General features: G+C 38.0%; 3 protein-coding genes across 4 annotated transcripts in view; 1 reads left to right on the plus strand and 2 right to left on the minus strand.

Moving 5' to 3' along the window:
* Window positions 1–404: 404 nt before the first annotated feature.
* On the plus strand, window positions 405–5,709 carry spc25 (SPC25 component of NDC80 kinetochore complex). Its single transcript, XM_084725191.1, has 7 exons — window positions 405–544; window positions 1,976–2,147; window positions 3,217–3,282; window positions 3,440–3,586; window positions 3,694–3,819; window positions 4,407–4,505; window positions 5,338–5,709. The coding sequence occupies exons 2-7, from the start codon at window positions 1,997–1,999 to the stop codon at window positions 5,460–5,462; spliced, it is 714 nt and encodes a 237-aa protein (XP_084581317.1). The 5' UTR covers window positions 405–544; window positions 1,976–1,996; the 3' UTR covers window positions 5,463–5,709.
* Window positions 5,710–5,929: 220 nt separating this feature from the next.
* nostrin (nitric oxide synthase trafficking) lies at window positions 5,930–16,312 on the minus strand. Of its 2 annotated transcripts, XM_084725189.1 has the most exons (15): window positions 16,190–16,312; window positions 15,924–16,009; window positions 15,738–15,821; window positions 15,464–15,526; window positions 15,280–15,361; window positions 15,126–15,188; window positions 13,600–13,698; window positions 13,118–13,243; window positions 11,835–11,933; window positions 11,621–11,746; window positions 10,979–11,087; window positions 10,723–10,811; window positions 10,479–10,604; window positions 7,046–7,388; window positions 5,930–6,964 (listed from the first exon to the last, which is right to left on the minus strand). In XM_084725189.1, exons 1-15 carry the CDS (start codon window positions 16,283–16,285, stop codon window positions 6,828–6,830), a joined length of 1,728 nt encoding a protein of 575 aa, XP_084581315.1. In that variant the 5' UTR covers window positions 16,286–16,312; the 3' UTR covers window positions 5,930–6,827. The 2 variants fall into 2 exon arrangements, with proteins under 2 accessions (XP_084581315.1, XP_084581316.1); XM_084725190.1 differs by lacking the exons at window positions 11,621–11,746; window positions 11,835–11,933.
* A 1,707-nt stretch (window positions 16,313–18,019) lies between these two features.
* cers6 (ceramide synthase 6) overlaps window positions 18,020–20,834 on the minus strand; it is a 32,162-nt gene continuing 29,347 nt past the window's right edge. Inside the window, exon 11 of the mRNA XM_084725195.1 lies at window positions 18,020–18,992. Within this exon, the coding sequence (XP_084581321.1) occupies window positions 18,804–18,992 (189 nt within the window). The 3' untranslated portion in view covers window positions 18,020–18,803. The remainder of the gene's footprint in view (window positions 18,993–20,834) is intronic.

Here is a 20,834-nt window from a genome sequence, read left to right on the forward strand (position 1 = left end):
TAATCACAATAACATACATAAAAGCTCAAGGCTTTAACGTTTAGTATGAAATAACAGCATAAATTGTAACAATATGTACTGTCCAAGTGACGTAATAGTAAATACAACACTTCTGAGTTGTAAAAACGCATATTTAGCTATTTGTAAGCGGAAGAAAAATAAATACACACGTTATTTCCGGTGTTCAGTCCCCGCCTCATGGTCGTGTCTAGAAGGAACCATGGATTTGCGAACCTCTCGCGAGATTTGTACTCCGCTTGTTCATTGTCCACATTGCCCAAAAAAATTATGTTTTACAAGGTGAGAGGGCTGTGAATAAGATCTGGGCAGGTTTATGGGCAAAACGCGCTTAGTTAGGGTGAGGCAAAGATAATGGTCCAGGTTAAAATAATCACTCTCGCGAGATCCTTAGCGGGTCTGGGGTTCTCTGTTAAAAAGAGCCACGCCTCTTGTACACAGACCGCGGATTTTTGAAAGTAACGACTCGTTCAGTAGCAGACGTGAATCAAGAAGCGCTAATCAGTGGCCGCACATTATAAAAAATGTGAGTATTAACTTTAAATTAAGCAGGTAGCTAATCGATATATACCTAGGAGTCAGCTGTTTTAATCTTCTTACGTAACTTACGCGAGTTGTGGATACGCTACTAGCTATCGAACCGCTAATGTTTCCAGCTAACGTTAGCGTTAACCTGTTTATGCAGTCAGTCGTATAAGATTATATTGACGACATCCACTGTTTACTCATTAACGGTTGTTTAGTAATGTTCCACGAGGACTAGCTTATCAGCCCCGTACGTTAACGTTAATCGTCAACTGGAACGTGACAGTACGTTATACTTAATCACAGCGTCATTTCGAACGTAACGAAGTAACGTGAAGTACGGATAAGTACGGATGTGACTGGGAGTTTGTACAGTGCGCTGTTGGTGCTGTTCTAGTCTTAACTGACGTTATTACATGGCTTTGTTAAATACTTGACTCTGATTGGTCAATTACAGCAGTCTAATGTCTGTTATTTCTGTATAGCAGACGGTTGCTATGAAGAACAGACCGTTACTATGGACTGATCATATGATCATATATCAATAAAATAATTTTTTAATCTAACATAATCACAAAGATTTTTTCAAAGTTTATACTTTGTCATATATTACATAATTAACATTGACTTGCCTCAGTAATTGTGATATCGTTGTTTTCTGTCACTACAACCACTCTGGTGACCTTAACGCTTGTCAGGAAGTTAACTCGCTTGTCATGGAAGTTGAAGCTGTTGATGTTTATGGAAGAGTGACAAAACAAGCCCAACTCAGGGTTCATTACTAGACTATTTTCTGAGCCGTCAACCGTCTTTATCACTGAATAGACGTAGCCCGTTTGGATGGATGGACAGTTGTATCTGTTGACATTGCGTCTCAGTTGCTGTTATGATGTCATCCTAGGGCTGGGAAATATATTGATAATATATTGTATCATGATATGAGAATAGATATCGTAATATATTTTAGACATTGTTATATCGTGCTATGATCTCATTTTTGCCTTTTCCTGATTTTTAAGGCTGCATTACAAAACAGTATATGGTTATATCTGTGCTATTGTTTGCCTTTACCCACTTAGTCTTTATATCAACATTACAGATGATTATTTATCACAAAATCGTATTAGGTTAATATTTTGTGAAAGCACCAATAATCATCTCTACAGTATTATCACAATATCCACACTGAGGTATTTGGTCTAAAATATTGTGATATTTGATTTTGTCTGTATTACCCAGCAATGACACAACACCACATTTTGTCACCTTAGCTGCTTCCACCCCTGGGGATGATGAGCAGCTACAATCTTAAGTCAAAAACACATAAGCGGTATAAAATATGTTTTTAAAAACTGCTAGGCAGTGTGAGATGAATGATGCTCTTTTAAGTGCATGTGATGAAGGAACTGTCTGTCTGTTGTTTCTATCACAGATTGTCTGACACCTGAACAGCATGATGTCCATAACTGACCCAGGCATGAGTGCCAGGTTCACCAATGCAATGGAGGAGCTCCACAACAATCAGCTTAAATCATATGGGGAGATAATTGATGCCACTTCAGAGCTGTGCCAGTCCCACAGACAGTTTGTGAAGTCTGCACTTGGTATGTTTGACATTTTGTTTAATGTTAATTGGGATCTTCCATCAGTTGCTGCCTTGGCAATAACTACTTTTCCTGGGGTCTATATGAAAATACATTTAGTGAACAATGTTTGCACCAAAGTTATGGAACAAACTGCCTGAGGAAATGAGGTCAGCAGAATCAGTGACTTCTTTTAAATCTCTTCTTGACGCTTATTATGTTGTTATACTATTTTTGATCCTTTCCAGACTTTACTTGATTTTCATTGACTGTCTTTTTTTATTTCTTATTTTCTATGATTTTACTGACTGTCCTTTGCTGGTTTTATTTGATGCGATTGCTTTGATTTTCAATGACAGTCCCTTTTTGCTGGCTTTATTAGCTTTATTTGATTTCATTGACTGTCCATTTGCTTTTAGCTTTTTTTTATTTGCTTGGAAACTGTTTTTATTGTCTGCTTGTTATGAAGCTCTTGCCCTATTTATAGCACAAAATAATGATAAACACAATAAACTTATGATTATTTGTATTATTACTATTAACCTATTAAACTGATTTGTTTCTCTGGCCTGTCTTCACAAGCCTCTTTAGCTGCTTCTTAAACCCTTTAGTTGTGGATTCTTGAGATTTGGAGAATGGCAAACAGATTGAGCTTTGGGTTTTCATCCATACAAAAAACTAACAATTAATGAGGCTATGACAACTGAAAATGTGAACAGCTGTATTGTGAAGCATTGTTAGGTTAAAAGCTTTTAAATTAACATGGCCCTCTTGCAGATAGTTCTTAAGCCACAAGAGGCTGTGCTTCAGAGCATTTTTTTCAACCCCTGAAACTGTTATTCACAGGTACACAGGGGCTGTAGTCCTTACTAGAATACTATTTATATATAAATGTTGCCTAAGTCTTACAGTTTCAATGTGAGCTGTGTCTTGATTTCCAATTTAACTTGAAATGGGCAGTGCTTTTCAAGCATTCTATGACACTGTAAATAAATATGTATGACAGGGATGAGGACGAGTAGTGTTGTTCTTATACAGCTGTTTTAATTAATATGAGACTTGGCTTTTTTTTCTCTCTCTCTTGGCACAGATGCATGTTCAAAGAAATGTAAAGATGATGAAATGCTGTTTGAGACGATACATACACTCAAAAGAGGTGAGTTTATACATTTGTATGTTTACAAGATCAATCAAAGTTATTGGTCTTGGCCCCACGCCATCTGTATTTTTGTTCCAGCACTTTTCATGTGTGTGAGGATATTTTTTTTTTCTGTGAAAGTGTACTGGGACCGATGCAATGTTTGTTCCCCCAGACTTGGAACACAAAAATGCATCATTGAAAGAGAAGCGGCATGCCATTTCTGGAGTGATATCTGAGATTGAGCAGAAGGAGATGCAGAAAGACGACATTATCCAGAAGATTGAGAAACTCAAAGAAGAACAAGTCAAGAGAAAAGAAAGTAAGTTGATATTGAAAATTAAATGAATGTTTTAGATCGCAGAGCATTATTTGTACATGTAGCATATGCTTCGTTTAGTAACTGACCCCTGCACTTATTTTTTTCAGCAATTGAGTCGCAGCATAAAGCAAACAAAGACAGACTGAAGAATCTTCAGAAAGCCAGACTAGTCTTCCAGGATCATTTGGGGATGGAGATACGAACAATCTTCGGCAAAACACAATTGGTGAAAGGTGAGCCAAACGCAAGCATGTACATTTCAGTATTAAGTATCTTTCCTGAGTTTTTTTGTTTGTATTATCGGTCACGTTTTTTTACACATTAATAGCAACTGATATGGAAATTTTGGGAATCGTAATTTTGTACAGCTCAGAAGGTCTTATGTCTGGGTGTTCCTCTTGCCTGAAGCTCGTGGGTTCTCAGTCTAGTTGCTTATAACTTCCAAGCAAAACACAATCACAGGTGTAGAAATAATTAACAGTTTAGTCATATGTTGTATCCCAACTGAAGACTCCAAATCCAACAAAAAAGCAAGTGGTTTCATGAGAAATTGATGTTTTACCAATGGAAAGTTAATAAAATGTAGCAGGCGTTTCACATCAGGTCAATAGTGGAAGTACACCAGCCAGGGGTTATTAAGCACAGGACAGCTGGATACACCAGACTTTGAAGGAAAAAGGAGAAAACAGTTACAAACCAGCCATAACTTCTTCACACAACAGTATTTGTAACTTGTCTGAAGTAAATCCCTGAGTCTGTCTTCAGTTGAAGTAAACATGACTTTAGGGTTTTACAGAATCTGTTTGTTGTCCTTGTAAAGGTGAAAAGCTGCAGTTTGTTTTCCGGAATATCAACCCTTCAAAAGAGGACAGTGCCTACATTGTGACAATGGGGATTAAAGAAGACGGAGCATACCAGAGTAAGTATTGCACATGTACTGTATATCAGGGGATTTTACTCTAATCAAAAAGAACAGCAAAAAATAAACAAATAAGTCAAACATTTGTAATGGCTGCAACACAATTGTAGTCCAAAACAACATAAAGGGAAAAAAAAATGTTAATACAAAGGGTGGAAATGGGTTGTGTCTGAGTGCGCATTTACACATGAGACAGCAGCCTTACTTAATTCATTGTTTAAATCACCTGTCATGCTGACAGGATCAGTTTGGATCTAATGTCAATTCATGTTCTGTGTTATTGTACCTGTCCAACAGGCCACACACACAGTTCAGCCGTCCTCCTGAAAAATTGTTTCAGACACTAAAAGTTTAATCCAATTTCCCCTGTCCTGTCAAGTCAATAACTGCAGTTTATGCTGCACTGACATTACTACGTGCCTGGAATTACTGAAAGTCGCCTCTAACAATTAAAGTTAATCAGTCATACATGAGTACCACACAGAATAAAGAAATCGCCTTGAACTGCTTGACATAATTTTAAAAAGCCTACAGGGAAGAGTAGATGTGCGGGTCTCTAAATTGTGGAAGATAATATGTTTGGGTGGATGATTTTAGAGCACATGTGGATGAATCCATCTGTGCATCACTTGTAGGAACTAATGTGCTTGGGGGTGAGTGCTACAGACAGGGTAGGAGGGTCAAATAGTAGTGAGAGACAGACTGATTCACCGCTGGTTTTAGTCTTTTCATGGGATTTATTTACAGTAATAAAAATATTAAGTATCACCAGCCTTATTCTGTAACAACCACTGCAAATAGCTTCTGTAATGTAAGTGTTCTGTTTCTACAGTTGTGTCCAGTGACCCCGTGCTTGAGTGTTTGCCAGTCTTGGAGAGCCGACTTCAGGAGACCAACAACTTACCAGCGTTCCTGGCAAACGTCAGGAAGGAGTTTATCTCTCAGGCACGACGCTGAGATCGGAAGGAACGGAGGATGGAAAGAAAACGTGCAGTGAAATTCTTGCTGTAATGTGGACTAATGTCAGCAAGGAGCACAGCTGTCAGTCTGTATCTACTGTACGGGTCTGTAAACAAAACATCGCCTGCCTTCTCAAGACTAATGGATATATGGATTTAAAATACTCTTCTGTGGGCAGTGAATAAAAAAAAACTGTATTAAACAATCTGGACGTCTCACTACATAAACACTGGTGTTAATTGTATGCTAGTGTCCTGTCTCATTATTTCTGAGTGTGGTCCTGCTGTTACAGTTTACTGCGTATTTGGCATCGTTTCAAACCCTGGAGTTTCAGCCTTGACAGAACAGGTGTTCTGGTGGAAATGGTGACAGACTTTTGTGTCTCTAAATCCTGAAATATTCTTTAATTTACTGCAGGTGCTGCTCTTTAAAAGGAAAGATAAATAAAATAAGTAAACATACACTGATGATGTAAACAGTTTTCATTTATTTTCTTATATCATTACTCAGTTTGGGACTTGGGTGGGGATATGTTTATAATTTTATTATCCAGTGCTCCATTTTTACTAATCAAAGTTAATGATTAAAATACATATTTCTTAAATACTCACTGTACTTGAGTTTGTCTGTATTCTGTACACATTGTTATGGAAAAGTATTAGGGCCAGATCTATGAGAAATGAGAGGAGGATTTTTATTTTTTATTTTGCATTTCAAGAATAAAGTTGAAATTAGGGCTCCAACTAATGATTATTTTCTCTTTTTTGTAATATTTTCAATAATTTGATTGTGTTTAAAAAAACCCCAAAATGTTCACATTTAAGAAGCTGTAATCAGAGAATTCAAGTATCAAAATAGTTCATGATTAATTTAATAGTGAACAACGAATTGCTTAATCATTGCAGCTCTAGTTGAAATACTGTCCTTAAAATGGTATTTGGATTTTATTCTCTGCATTCTGACTTTACTCTCAAAATGCCAAAAAAAAAAATCTTCCCCCTTATTTTTTCCCCTCTACACCTGGCCTTTAACACTCCTCTGTACAATTTGGCTTAAATAATGAAAAAAAAAATTGGAATAAAAACTCTCAAACTCAGCACAATCATATCAGAATTATATTAAAATTGAATTAAAATAACTCTAGGAAGAGCAGTGACAAAAATCATAATTTCAACTGGCAGAAGAGGAATATGTATTATTAAATTGAATACTTTTGTTTTATATGAAGTATTTTGAAACAATGAATATCATCAGTCAGTAACAAAATTTGTTTTTAGTTAGTAAGAAGCTTCCAATTAAATGTTTGGCACCACAGAAGTTAATCTGTTTGATTCAGGGTGAGATTTTCATGAGTTGAGTCCATCAGGCGTCAGAGGATTTGACTTGTCCCAGCACAGGCAGCTCCTCAACGTAGGTTGATGGGAAATGGCCTTTCCTCCCGTTAAGTTCACCGAACCACCAACCATTCTCCTCCTTTGCATAAATGTCTAGAAGATCTCCTGTGAAACAAGAATCCAGTATTTTTTTTTTTTCAACAGATTAGTTCTAAATCTTTACAGTTTTAGATAATCTGCACTTACCTTCTGTCAAAGTCAGTTCATCCTCCTGTTCAGACGTGAAGCTGTACAGGGCCTTGCATTGTCCTATACTGCACAACTCTGCTGTTATTTGACCGTCATCGTCAGTGTGAGGCAGGGCTCCATTAACCGTGCTGCCACGCTCTGCCACAGCCTCGGTTTCATGCGTCGCAGCTGTGGAGGCGACTTGGTCGGTGGGACTTGGTAAAGCCTCTGCAGACTGTTGGGTCACAAACTGAACAGGGCCTTTGTAAATGATGGAAGCCCTCAGGGACTGTCGGGATCTGAACGGGGTCCTCCTGAGTTTGACTGGACGGGTCAGTTGAACAACGCTGTGCTCACAGTCCTTAGACAGAAAAGTGAGATTGTTATGCTTTGTTCTTTAACAGTGATTCATAACTACATGTGGGGAGATTGTGGAGTGGCTCAGAAATTAAGATTTGGTTTAAAAAAAATGCTATTATAAGGCCGGGTTTCACAGCCGAGGGGTTTCTAAACTTTTTCATCTCCAAGACCCTGTTTGAGAGGTTTCCAACTTCCAAAAAATGTGATGAAAGTTACTACTCCTTTTGCTGAGGTCCCCTGTTGGTCCCTGGACGCCACTAGAAAACACCTCCTCAGTTATTATCTACTCACCCTCATGCTGATGGAAGGTCAGGTTGAATTTTTTAGTCCACAAAACGATACTGGAGTTTAACAGGGAAAAAGCACCATACGTAAAACTGCTCGTCTGGTGTAATCCAAGTCTCCTAAAGCCCCAGCATGCCGTTCACTTAGGCTAAAAACATGTTGCAAATGACGTCTTTCTAATCAACTCGACATGTCGGGCTGTAGGAGACTTGGATTACACTAGATGAGCAGTATGGAGGCATTTTGATTCCGCAACGCTGTTTTCCTGTTAAACTCCAGCTGTGTTTTGTGGCTTAAAAAGACTAAATCTGACCTTTAATTAGCATGAGGGTGAGTAAAAATGACTGAATTTTCTTTTTTGGGTGACCCATCCCTTTAAAATTAACAAGGTGGGAAGTCAAAATCGAAAGCTTCAAGTTACTTTTAAAAAAGCATTTTGTTAATTTTCTTTATACAAACTGAGGGTCTAAGCATCTAGGGTAAATTTATGGTTTTTAGCTATATAAATAAAATTCATTTTACTAAACTATTAGACACCATCCAACTTCTGCCACTTCAAGCACTTCTAATGTGAAATCAAGATCGACCAAACTTACTGAAACACAAACAAGGGACTGAACACCGACAAGCTGAGGATCACTGTTTCTTACACATAGGAAAATATCAAGTTTTTGTAATTACTAATTAGTATCTGATGACATTCAGTTTAAAATTAATTCAGCAGCACATTTGAAACATGACAGCTGGTGTCAATGTTTACAAAAAAGCTGGCAAAACACTGTCCCATAAATGTCTGAGACCTCACAGCTGTTCATTAATTGAGAAATTATAACCACAACCACACAAAATAATGTCAAATAAAAGTATGTTTTTTTTTTTTTAATGAGCTGATACTTCAGATTCCTTTTTTAATCCAGGGGAAGTCAAAAAATATTCTTCTGACACCATCTGTTCAGTAAATCCAGTCTGTGGTTCCAGTGGCTCTACTTTTAATGCTTCACAGAGATGTCTGGCATATGTTGAAGAGATCTGTTTATTGTTACCTTTTCAATTTATATGTTACTTTAAAAATACCCTCCTGAAATATATAACGAACCTCAGAATGTTCTGAATGTTAGTTTTATGCGAGGCAAACTTTCTATTTTAACATCTAGGGAATTTGAAAGGGAAATGTTCAATAACCTTCCTGTAACATGCAACTAACCTTCCCAGCATCTGGAAAAAAAAAACCCATAATGTTAGTTTTAAGTAAGATAAACTTTCCATTTTAACATTAACATTTAGGGTTATTGGATTTAACATAGATTTAACGAGGGAACGTTAGGTGGAAATGTTCAAGTAACCTTCCTAGAACATTTAACTAACCCTTCCAGAATATTCTGGAAATGTAATGTTAGATTTTAGCCCAAATATCAACTGTAGCCTCTCAGACCTGATCTGCGTTTGCACGCCTTAAGCTCTCGCACAAGCGGCGCTAAACGAGACACACGAGATCTCGCGATACCTTCACACCTGTGTTTACATGCTACCTGGAGGCGACGGAGAGAGGTCTGCTCAGAGATAGCGACTTGTTACGCGCAGAATTGACTTCGCAAACATTCAACAAAGAAGAAAATGGACTTCGACATAGAGGAACATAATTTATTTGCTGCAGCTTTTGTACCTGCTTCAGGCGTGTGCACGCGGATCAGGTCTGAGAGGCTACAGTTGATATTTGGGCTAAAAACATGGCGTAAATGGCGTCTTTTTTGGGTCAAATTTTAATGTCGCAGCTTACGGACACTTGGATTACATCACAGGAGCAGTATGGAGACATTTTGTGGGTTTTTTGTGTTCTTTTTTTTACATTTTAAAACTGGTCACCGTTCACTTCAGTTGTACTGGATTTGGCTGCAACGCTGTTTTCCACTGAAGCTCCGGGAGATCTTCCCCCATCCTCACATCAGGACAGGGGTGAGTAGATACTGAGTGAAATTTCAGTTTTGGGCGAACTATTGCTTTAATGTAGTAAAAAGAAAACTTGCCATTTTAACATCTGGGTGACATTAAAGGAAACTATTCAGTTACCATCCTGGAACATCCAATTAAAATCCAAAGAACAGTCTGGGAATTTAACTGTGTTGTTTTTATACCAGAAAAATGTGACATTTTAACATGTAAGGGAGGTTAAGGAGAAGAGTTCAAGGAACATTCAACAAGCTTAACTAAAATGTTCTGGATCATAATCATATTAGTTTTCCGTAGAAAAAAAAAAAATGCTGTTTTTTTTTTTTTTAAATCTACAGAATGTTAAGGAGAAACATTCAACTAGGAAAAGATAGGATGAGCCTTTATTGTCTCCCTTGGGAGAAATTTTTTTGGACTTAGGAGAGAACAACTAAACTTTCTACATCATTCAGTTAACCAGCGTGGTCTGGGAGCGTAACAATAACTTTAGTTTTATGTAGGAAAAACTTGCCATCTGGGGAAGATTAAAGAGAAACATCCAATTAATCTTCCCGGAACATTCAAATGACCTTCCCAGAACTGTGTGGAACCCTACCAACGCCAGTTTTACATCAGAAAATAAGGAATGTTTGGGAGAAATGTTCGGGGAAGTAAAACTAACGTTAATATCACATCAGAAAAACCTGTTGCATTTCCAAAACCAAAACCAAACATTCCCAAAATGTTTTGGGAGTCAAACTGGGTAAGACATTTCCCTTGAGTTAAGTTTTGGGCATTCAGACCAATTAAATAATTAGAAATGTACCATTAACCAGTAGAAACATCCCTCATGTCCTGAGGATGGTACATGTAGTCTTACCTTGTCTTTCCACTTCACAATGCTGTCTCTGAATCGGTGAAAGGACCTGGGTGTCCCCTCTAGTTCAGACAGCGACACAGAGAGTTTGTAGCGAGTGGCCTCGAGGAGATCCAGTTTTAGAGAAGTCTACAGGCGACAAGAGGAACACTTCAGCAAATCTAATTTATGATGTGTTTAAAGTAAACATCCATCTGTACACACCTCTATCCATCTGCCCTCTCTACACACACTGTACGTTGTTTACCTCATCGAGCTGCTGTTCAGTTTCCTCGAGGTTCTTCTGGTTTGAAAAAGATGGATTTTCAGAGTACGATTTCATCAGTTTTTCAACGCCTGCGACAAGAAGGTCGAAGATGACTTAGAAACAAAATTAATGACCAAATGTAACACTGTGGATAATCAGGCACTGAGTCAAACTGAAAAAAACAAAAGTCCTCTCTTCACCACATCATATTGTGTAATTTAAATGCATTATTTCATGGATAATGTACTGAACTCACCTTCACGGTCTTTCTTTGTTTTTGTAATGCTGTCTTCCAAACGCTGGAGTTTCAGTTTGATGGCCTCTTTTCTTCGGTCTTTGTCCATCAGTGATTTGCTGTCCTCCTCCTGATGCAGCACAGATAACATGTTTATTAAATTACATCAATAACTGTGATAAGTTTGGTTAAAATATGTGCCAGAGTTACAAGGTCATCTGTGCTGCAGATCTGAATGTGCCAAAAATAAATAATAATAATAATGATAATAATAAAATAATATTCAAAGTGAGGATTTCCCTGAAATTTTACAAACAAGCTATTCTCACTATTGACAGTAACCTAAAATAAGATAAACCGCTTCAGGATTACTATCATATTTCCGAGTACAACCTGACATAATTTAAAATTTATAACACAAGATGTTAAAAGAAAACTGTACATTTACATCAGAGCACACTAAAAATAAAACACCCTTCATGTCAGGCCCTGTCAGTTACTGAGAAATACATCTTCATATCTGCAGCCTGCAGACTCCTAGTTAAAAGACACCCCCTGCAGAGATGACTGGGTATGTCTTTGAATGGGTGAGTCACTGAATAAGTCTGTGGCCTGCAGACAAGTTTCTCTCCTGATTCTCAGAGCAAAAACACGCAGACTTACAAAATAATCAGCCATCAGAAACTCAGCCGTGTTCTCTTCGGCTGTGATGCTGTTTTCCTCCACCAGGGTTTGTATGTCTTTATCCATGTCCACCCTTTGGACTGCCTGTTCTATCTGTCTTTGGCCCTGAAAGCGCCAGAAGTGTATTATTGATTTGTAATATCCAGGGATTTGATGGATACTTAGAAGCAGGTAGCAAGTCAGGATGTCTTACGTGTTTGAGTGTCTGCTCAAAGCTGGACGTGTGGAGGTTGTATCTGTTCAAAATATTGCACAGGACTTCAATGCGCTGTTTCTCCAGCTCCTGTATGATCTGAAAAAGCAGAGAGTAGTGCTGTGATGCTTTCTGTGAAGCATATTCAATCTCTAACCAGGGTCCAAAATTAAGTTATTTGTTTACCAGCCAAATGGCTAGTGAATTTTATCTGCCATTTTGGCTAGTGAGTGATGTAAATCTACTTGCCACCAGCTTTGGCTAGTGGCTGATGCTAATCTTGGTCCCTGATCCTAACTAGGGATGCATGGTGTGGATTATTTTTGACGATACTGGTGACCAGTAATTACCTACTTCTGATGGCTGATATACATAAGATAATTGATCATTGCATAACAGACCATTGCTATGTACAACAGACCGTTACTATAAATACCAGACCATTGTTATGTATAACAGACTGTTGCTATGTATAAAGAGCAACAGACTGTCGCTATGAATTAAAGAGTGTAGCTATAATTAACAGACTGTTGCTCTGTATAAGAGACCATTGTTATGTGCGCACTTCTGATCATAGCCTCAGGATGAGCAATATATTTGTTCAAAGTCAATACAATTGTTTTAAAATTAGAATTGTGCATCAAATTATTGATTTTTTTAAATAAATATCCATTTAAATGCAAGAATGTATAGTGAGCAGGTGATTATGGCAAAATAAACCCTGTCCTGCACCACACTGTCAGGATTTATTTCACCATAATGACCATTATCCCTTACATATGTCTGACCTAACCTTATCTAACTGACATCACTATTATAACAAAAACAAAGAACAAATCTGACTCTTCAAATGGTCATTTGTATTTTCTAGTAAAATACATTAACAAATACAAACATACTTTGTTTTTGCAACATTTTGCCCAAATAAATAAATGAATAAATTAAATGCTTTGGCATAATCTCTAAAATCAGACATTGTTTTGGCTGATATTTACCTGCTATATTTAATTAATGGAATAATAAAAAAAAATGATCATCTCAGTGAATACAGCATGAAAGACGTTGCAGGATACTGAGTGGACTGTTGGTAATTTTGGTGCTCCAAACAGAGTAGACTGACCTGGTGCTTACAGAGGATTTTCTGCATCTAAAAGCTCTCTGGTTCAGCTCTTGTCCTAAATGAGGAGTTCTTGAGCAAGACACTGAACCTGCCTGTTCACCCACAAAAAGCCACTCTGGATAAGAGGAACAGCTATGAGAAGTAGCAGGGCATTTTTCCTCACCTGGTAGCAGTTTTTCAGTGTGTTTTCCAACTTGAGTCTCATCTGATGACCCTCCATGTTGATTTTAAAGTACTCCTCATCCACCCGCGTCTGCATCTCTGCTGACTTGGTCAGCCGGTTCAACATCTGTAGTCGATGACATGGGGGAAATTAAATCTTTAGTGACGACGCTGGCACCTTTTCCAGCTAGTATCCACTCACAGATGATGGAAACATATGTAGTTTGGTAGCTATCAGGGTTATTATAGTTAACTAAAACTAAACTAAAAACTAAAACTGAAAAAAACCTGAAACAATAAAATAAAAACAGAGACAATGTCTTTAGTTGTCTTTGTCAATTTGGTCAAAATCTGTGAACACAATAAACATGAGGAGGCATCGGTGCTTATGTTTATTGAGACTACAGACTACATGACTGTGAGTAAAATTAAAAACTGGTACAAAAATACAGAACTAATAGCGCTGGAAGCCATATACTTTACCTTTTGTTTTTCTTTTTCTGTGCAAATTTGTCTGTTGTTTTCAACAAAGTTGAACAAAGCTTCATGCTCTCTTGTTAGTCCAACCAATTTCTTCTTTATCTGTTTTACAAGAGAATTTAAAAAATTAAGGCAGCCCGGACATCACCTTTTTTTAACTTAAAACACAGTGTATTTCTTGCAGTGTACTCCCTAAAATCACAGTCTCTCATGATCAGTCTACCCGCTTTGTATGACATTAGTACCTTATGTCACTAAAACTTAACACCTTCCCAACAATACCAAGATGATTACCAAACCTTTAACCTCATAAAATGATAGACTGGTCACAAACTATTGTTAAATAATCTTTGAATTTATCGTGATCCTAACACATCGAAATGCTGCAAGATTATATTAATAATTCATGATGCATACATTGTAATACATTATGCAGGTGTCTATGATACATTATACTGTATCTGCTGTAAGGTCTTTGCTATAAAGTCTGTCATAACATGACAGCTAACAGTCACACAGACTTCATGTCAGCATCTACAAACCAAAAATATCCCCAAATTTGAAAAAAAGTTGGGACATTGTGTATGCATGTAATTAAAAACAGATTTCAACAATTTGCAAATTATTTTTGACTTGTATTTGACTGAATACAGTACAAAGACAAGACGTTTAATGTTCAAACTGATGAACCTGATAAAAATTTAGTAAATACAATCATTCTGAACACTTTTCAAAAAAGTTGGAACGGGGCAACAAAAGACTGACAAAGTTGTGGAATGCTCAAAAAACACCTGTTTAAAACATCTGACAGGTAATCGGCTTAATTGGTAACAGATGATAGTATTATGATGGGGTATTAATGGAGCATCAGTTGTTCACAAGCATGGAAAAGGCGAGGTTTACCAAGAGATTCTACAATCCACAATATTATTAAAAGATTCAGAGAATCCAAAGAAATCTCTGCGTGAAAGGCGCAAGATCGAAAACCCAACACTGAATGTCTGTGACCTCTGACCCCTCAGGGAGCCCTGAATTAAAAACCCACATAAAGGACACGACATGGGCTCAGGAACACTTTGGAAAACTTGTGCTCATGTCCTCTAGGCTCAAGAGGAAACAGACCATCCAGATTGTTACCAGCACTAACTTCAAATGCCAGCATCTGTGATGGTAGGGGGGGTGTGTTAGTGTGCATGGCATCGTGGGTAACAAAATCACAAATCACAAATCAGTGAAGCTTCCATTAATGTTGAAAGGTACATACAGGTTTTGGGGCAACACATGCTGCCATCCAGGGACGTCCCTGCTTATGTGAGCAAGACAACACCGAGACACATTCTTGGTTACAGCATGTGTTACAGCAACATGGCTTCTTAGCCTTGAAAGAGTTTGTACCTTTGCACTGCTTTTTGTTTTTATTTATGTTTTTACACAACGTTCCAGCTTTTTTGGGAGCTGCTGTTGCACTTGCCTCTGATGATTCTTATCTCTGTAATATTTAAAACTTATTTTGAAAGACGATTCTTTACCTTGAGTTGTTCACTCCAGTTAACAGTAACAAGTTTCCCAGATCTTTCAACGGCACTGTCGAGCTGTTAAAGCACAGGAAAGGTTAGAGACGGGCTATGAACTGAAACTGGAACAGCCAGACATACTGAAGAAAAATGAGGAATCATATCATACAGGTCTCTTCCTCTTATTATGTTCGTCTAAGACCTGTCGGATTTCCAGAATTGCTTCTTGCTGAAAAGCGTTTCCCAGTGATCTGAAATGAAAACAACACGTCATATTTGACTCCAAATCTCTCTTGCACTGGTTTAATGTGTGGACATGCGCAGTTATGAAGTGAACTATGAAGTGAAACTACCTGTGGGCGTCTGCTCTCGAGTACATCTCATCTGACACATGACACCAGGCGCTGTAGGTGGAACTGAGTGGGGGAGCCGGCATGGAAAGGTCAGAGCTGTGGGCTAATTGGCGCGGCACCTGCCTATGTTTTGATCACATCTAACTTGCTTTGCACACGTTATTTCCCATGGTACCACTATTTCTGTGCACCACCTGGCAGTTAGTCCGCAGGAGGAGGTCATGTTAAACACAAAACAGTCAATAAAGCCAATAAAAAATTCAGTGTCTCTTACTTGGTTGACATTCCTTTGGACGCCCGGATGAGTTTGCCCGCTAGTTTTTGTAGTCCTTTAGCGTACGTGAGCTCCAGCTCAGCCCTAAAACAGGAACAGGTTGCAGCAAGAGGCAATAACTGAGTCAAACAATAACTCCTGTCATTGTAATTCAGTCTGAGGGTCATAACTGTGTATTGAAGCTACCTTTGCTGAAAAACAGCCATAAGTTCTTTGCAGAAGTACTCCCCATTTTTTGAAAGTCGTTTCACATCTTGATAGAGTTGGTTATACTGAAAGACAGAATAAAAGGCTCCATGAGATCTACGGCCTGAGTTCAAACTGACACACAGTTAGTCGTGATAGCAGCGAGATCTGTCCGCAACAGTACAAATCACAGCAAAACCTCATTTTCTACTCTGGTGCATTTCGAAAGTAAACACCGAAGTGGATTTTCTCAAAGAAATACTCACAGAGCAGGTGCTGATAGGATCCTTCATCTTAAGACTGTGGCGGTTTGTTGACTTTGGACCGGGAACTTTGACCGCTCTCCTCCCAGAGTCACTCATGCGGAAATCACCTGAGCTCTTTTCAGTGCACCGTACAAAGGAAAATTCCAGTGAGGAGGGTGGGAAATAAACTACAAATCTAAACTCAAACAGGATGACAAGCCGGGTATAAAAAAAAGAGAAAATATATCAGGACAAAACAAAGTACAACAGAGCCCTGTGACAAGATAAGAACTGAAGTACACCAGCTGGGTATCACTTTCCAATAAGTCATCCTTTATAAAGGGTTTATAAATTCTAACTATTGGCTTTTATTTATTGTTAACAAATAATTGTATGTTTTGTAGATCTGTCAATGATGAAAAATAAGTAAATTTACTCAGCTACATGTACTTGTGTGATTTTAAAGTACTTTATACTTTTACATTTTCATATGACATAATATATATTAACTTATTTTGCATATTTTTAAGAATATTGAGCGAAATTTAGATTTGTTGTAATGAGGCCCGCCGACTTTAATCAGTTATCACCATCCCAAATTCATGCACTGACTGAGTCATGACTCAAGATCATGCAAATAGATTTTCATATGAACTCATACAGCCAATTAGGAGACTGGGAACTTAGGAAACTTCGCATTTGTGGCGCCCCTTAGAGAGGAAACACAATGTGCTTTAATACATCAGCTTAGTGAACACTCCTGAGCGTGTTTCTAAATTTTCACATTGATATCTCAATGAGTTCATGAGTTATTGTAAATTTTTGAAAAACGGCTATTTTGATAAAGAATTGATCGGCTCGTGAAATCCAAACTGATGAATCGAAACGTCATTGATAACTTTAGATCAGTAGTTGTAGATGATGCTGTGCTACCATGAGGTCATTGAGTGTCATTTTTGTAGTGGAGTAGTGGACTGAATTTGCAACCCACCTGCCAGTTTTGGTGAGTTTTTATCATGTGTTTTTTTGCAGCACAAACACCTTTAGTAGAGAGTAAAAAAGAAGAAGAAGAAGAGGAAAGAATAATCAGAGCAAGCGATGCTGCTTGGACCTCTAAAAATAAGTAGGCTTGTATGTCTTCTCTAAAATGATTTTTGGGGCATTTTGCCTTTTTTTTTGCTGCAGCTGAACATAGGAAAATGAAGAATGAGAGAGAAAGAGGACAACATGTAGGTCGGCCTCCAGTTGGTTTCCCAGTTGGTCCAGTGGGGCACACGGGAAGGAGAGCGACTTAGGCTGTCTATTATTTTGCATGATTCATCTCAAAAAGGCAGCCATTTTTAAAGTTAAATCTCCCAAAGTGTAAATTTTAAGTCAATACTGGATGCCAGTTTAAAGTTCTGGTGCAACAGAATAAACAGAGGTTAAAATGTAATCTTAAATTTTAAGCTAGTTCAAAATTCATTTGGTGCAATGGAATTTTAATTTAAATGTAAATAGATTACACCTGTGTTTACTCTACTATTTCATATCAAACCGGCTGCTGTGAAAAAGGTCTATACAGCCATTTATTTTATTATTTACACCAGTGTTTTTTGTACTTTGACACATCAAAATGTCTTCTATGAAAAATCCCTTTGTCTGTCGTCCATTCACAGCATAATTCTCAATGTTTATTCATGAATAATCCATGAATATAAATAATTATTTATGACAAAAAATCTTACAATGTCAGAATCCCCCTTTAGGGTTTGATAAATATTTTTTCTTTGTTGGTTTACTGAACAGACCCACACATATTTGCAATCTCAATGTGTTTTTTTTAATTGAATAATTCAAACAACTCATGTCTGCCTCGTAAGCGGACAAATGGCCTTTAATGAAATGCTTACCAGAAATGTACCAGAATACTTAACAAAATGCTTTTAATAGGGAATACAGCATCTAGCCATATCTGATGCACACACATAATACTGTTATTGACATCTCATATACAGTTTGAGTGGAGAATGTACTTCAAAATGTGAGTAAACTTCACACATTTTGGCATATCTTTGGGGGTGTAGCATTAAAAAAGTAAACCCAGGTCTTCAGCATTTTGCTCATACTCGTTATCATGATGTGTGGCGTGGAAAAAAAAACAGCTGTTTGTCGTCCAAGATTGTTTAATCTTTAACACTGACCTCGAAGGAGAATCATAGATGTCCGACTAGTGCCATCTGCAAACATATTTATAAAAAATAAATAACATAGAAAGACACAAACATGAGAGAAATCACACCCCCAGTATGCCAGACTACTGTATGTTAAAGTAGCATGCTTACACCATAAAGTGGAATGCTTTCATTCATTGGCTAAACAGAGAGTGGGTTGTACTGATAGGAGTGCTTTGATATTTCACTGAGTGCAGTTTGATGCAAATATATAGATGAAGAGAAGAAATTAAGCAGGAAATTAGTAACCGATAACAAAACTGCATTCACATAAAATCTATCAAGAACTTCCAGTACCAGACAGGCGATGTTGTTCATGTCTCCACCACACACTCACACACACACACGCACACACACACACACACACACAGATTGATGGATGGTGTCTGTAGCATGGCTCCAGTGTTGTGATATCAGCTTCGTCAGTGTTCGTCGGGATACGGCGCTCCTGTCAGGTAGCCGTTGGTCCCGTGATTTTTGTTGGTCCCGTTGGTGGTGGTGGTGGTGGTGGTGGTGGTGGTGCTGCTGCTGCTGTGGTGCTTCTGATTGGGCGGGGGGCTCTCGTCCTCGTCAGAGCTGGACTCGATGTCGCTGCGGTCGTCTTTAGACACCTGCAGAAATGAGAGTCGGGTCTGGAGATTAAATTTTTTTCTCATTAAAGTTCTTATCTGTGTCATTATCTGTGGCAGCCATGCGTGGCGGTGTTACCCGAGGGGCGTCTGTGTGTCAAACCAGGAGGTGTTCTGCCAATCAGTGTCTGCCAACAAGCCCTAAAATCTTTTTGCAAATTCAAAATATAAAAAACTTTTAACATAATATAATTTGGGCTGCAGCTAATGTGTATTTTCATTATTAATTAATCTTGCTTCAGTGTTTTTGATTGATCACTTTATTTTATAGCCTGTGTCAGGAAATAATGGAAAATGTCCATCGTGATTTCCCAGAGTCTGACCTTGTTTCGTCCTACCAACAGTGTCAGACCCACAGATATTCAATTTACAATTATATAAAACAGAGAGCTGCAATATATCCTCGCATTTTAGGAGCTGAAACCAGAGAATGTTTGCCCGATAAATCATTAATTGATTAACAATTCTTTTTTTTTTTTTAATTCATCATCTATTTATTAGGACTAGACAATCTATAATTTAACATACCAAGTGCTGATTATCCAACTATAACAATTTCAGAGTATTAAAGATTCACACATAAATGTACAAAATATTCACAGGGATTAGGGTGAGCGCTGTGGCATGAAAAAATTGATTGTGGCTTAAAAATAATATCTTGTTATATTTAGGCTATGCGATAAACATATATACAGTCATTAATTGTATTATTTACACCCACATTTTCTGTACTTTGCCACATTAGCTATTTACACCTCGAGTGTAAATAGAATTGTTGGTTAAAGACATCTGGGCGCTCGTCTCTGCCACCCTTAGCTATATACATGCAGGTGTAAATAGCCACATGGGCTACATTGGCAATTTACACCCCAATGCCAAAACCATTGTTAGCTAAGGACACTTCTGGTACTTGTCTCTGCCACCCTAGGCTATATACGCCCAGGTATAAATACACCCCAATGCAAACAGCAGTGTTAGCTACGGATATCTGGGTGCTTGTCTTTGAGATGCTAGGCCATATACATCCAGGTGTAAATAGCTACATGGGCTACACTGGCTATTTACACTCTGGTGCCAATAACATTGTTGGCTATAGACAGCTGGGTCTCTGTCATCAAAGGCTATATACACTCAGGTGTAAATAGCTACATTGCCAACATTGACTATTTATGTCCAGGTGTAAATAGCATCGTTGGCTGTGGACACCTGGGTGCTTTTCTCTGCCATGCTAGGCTATATACACCAAGGTGTAAATAACCACATAGGCTATTCAACCTTGGATGCAAATAGCATTGTTGGTTATTGACACCTGTGTGTGTCCTCACCTATATAATAATAGACAAAAACAAAGTCAAACCTCTTTCATAAAACAAATGTGCTACACATATAAATCTCAGTAAAATTAGAAAGTCATAATGAATTTCTCTGGTGGTTTTTATTATGCCTTATTTTTGGGGGTACTGCAGCCCCATCAGCATCCTGACTTCCAGCATCCATGCCTGAGGGGACATGAATGTGTGTTACTGATCCAATAGCTGTTGAGACATTTTACTTAAAGCCACAAATGTCAACCTGATGGCAGCACTAGAAAAGACATCAGGGCATCATCAAAGTTATTTGGATTAATTGGCTGGCATGGACGCCTGCACAATATTTAACAGCAGTATGTTCAATAATTGAATGTTGAGATATTTCAGTCTGGACCAAACTGTGGAAAACCACTTGCATAGCTAAAAATGCACAGATTAGGGCTGTCTGACAATCAAAATCACAATGAATGCAAATGATTACATGGCTGATAGAGACATGAAATTATACCCAGCA

Source organism: Lutjanus erythropterus, chromosome 8, assembly GCF_056507025.1.
Source record: "Lutjanus erythropterus isolate fLutEry1 chromosome 8, fLutEry1.hap2, whole genome shotgun sequence".
Taxonomy (NCBI): domain Eukaryota; kingdom Metazoa; phylum Chordata; class Actinopteri; order Lutjaniformes; family Lutjanidae; genus Lutjanus; species Lutjanus erythropterus.

Coding starts and splice junctions, on each gene's coding strand:
- spc25 (XM_084725191.1), top strand. CDS start 1,997: ATGATGTCCATAACTGACCCAGGCATGAGTGCCAGGTTCACCAATGCA. Junction 2,148..3,216: donor GTTTGTGAAGTCTGCACTTG/GTATGTTTGACA, acceptor CTCTTGGCACAG/ATGCATGTTCAAAGAAATGT. Junction 3,820..4,406: donor CAAAACACAATTGGTGAAAG/GTGAGCCAAACG, acceptor GTCCTTGTAAAG/GTGAAAAGCTGCAGTTTGTT.
- nostrin (XM_084725189.1), bottom strand. CDS start 16,285: ATGAGTGACTCTGGGAGGAGAGCGGTCAAAGTTCCCGGTCCAAAGTCA. Junction 15,822..15,923: donor ATGGCTGTTTTTCAGCAAAG/GTAGCTTCAATA, acceptor TTCCTGTTTTAG/GGCTGAGCTGGAGCTCACGT. Junction 7,389..10,478: donor TTGTGAAGTGGAAAGACAAG/GTAAGACTACAT, acceptor TTTCTGTCTAAG/GACTGTGAGCACAGCGTTGT.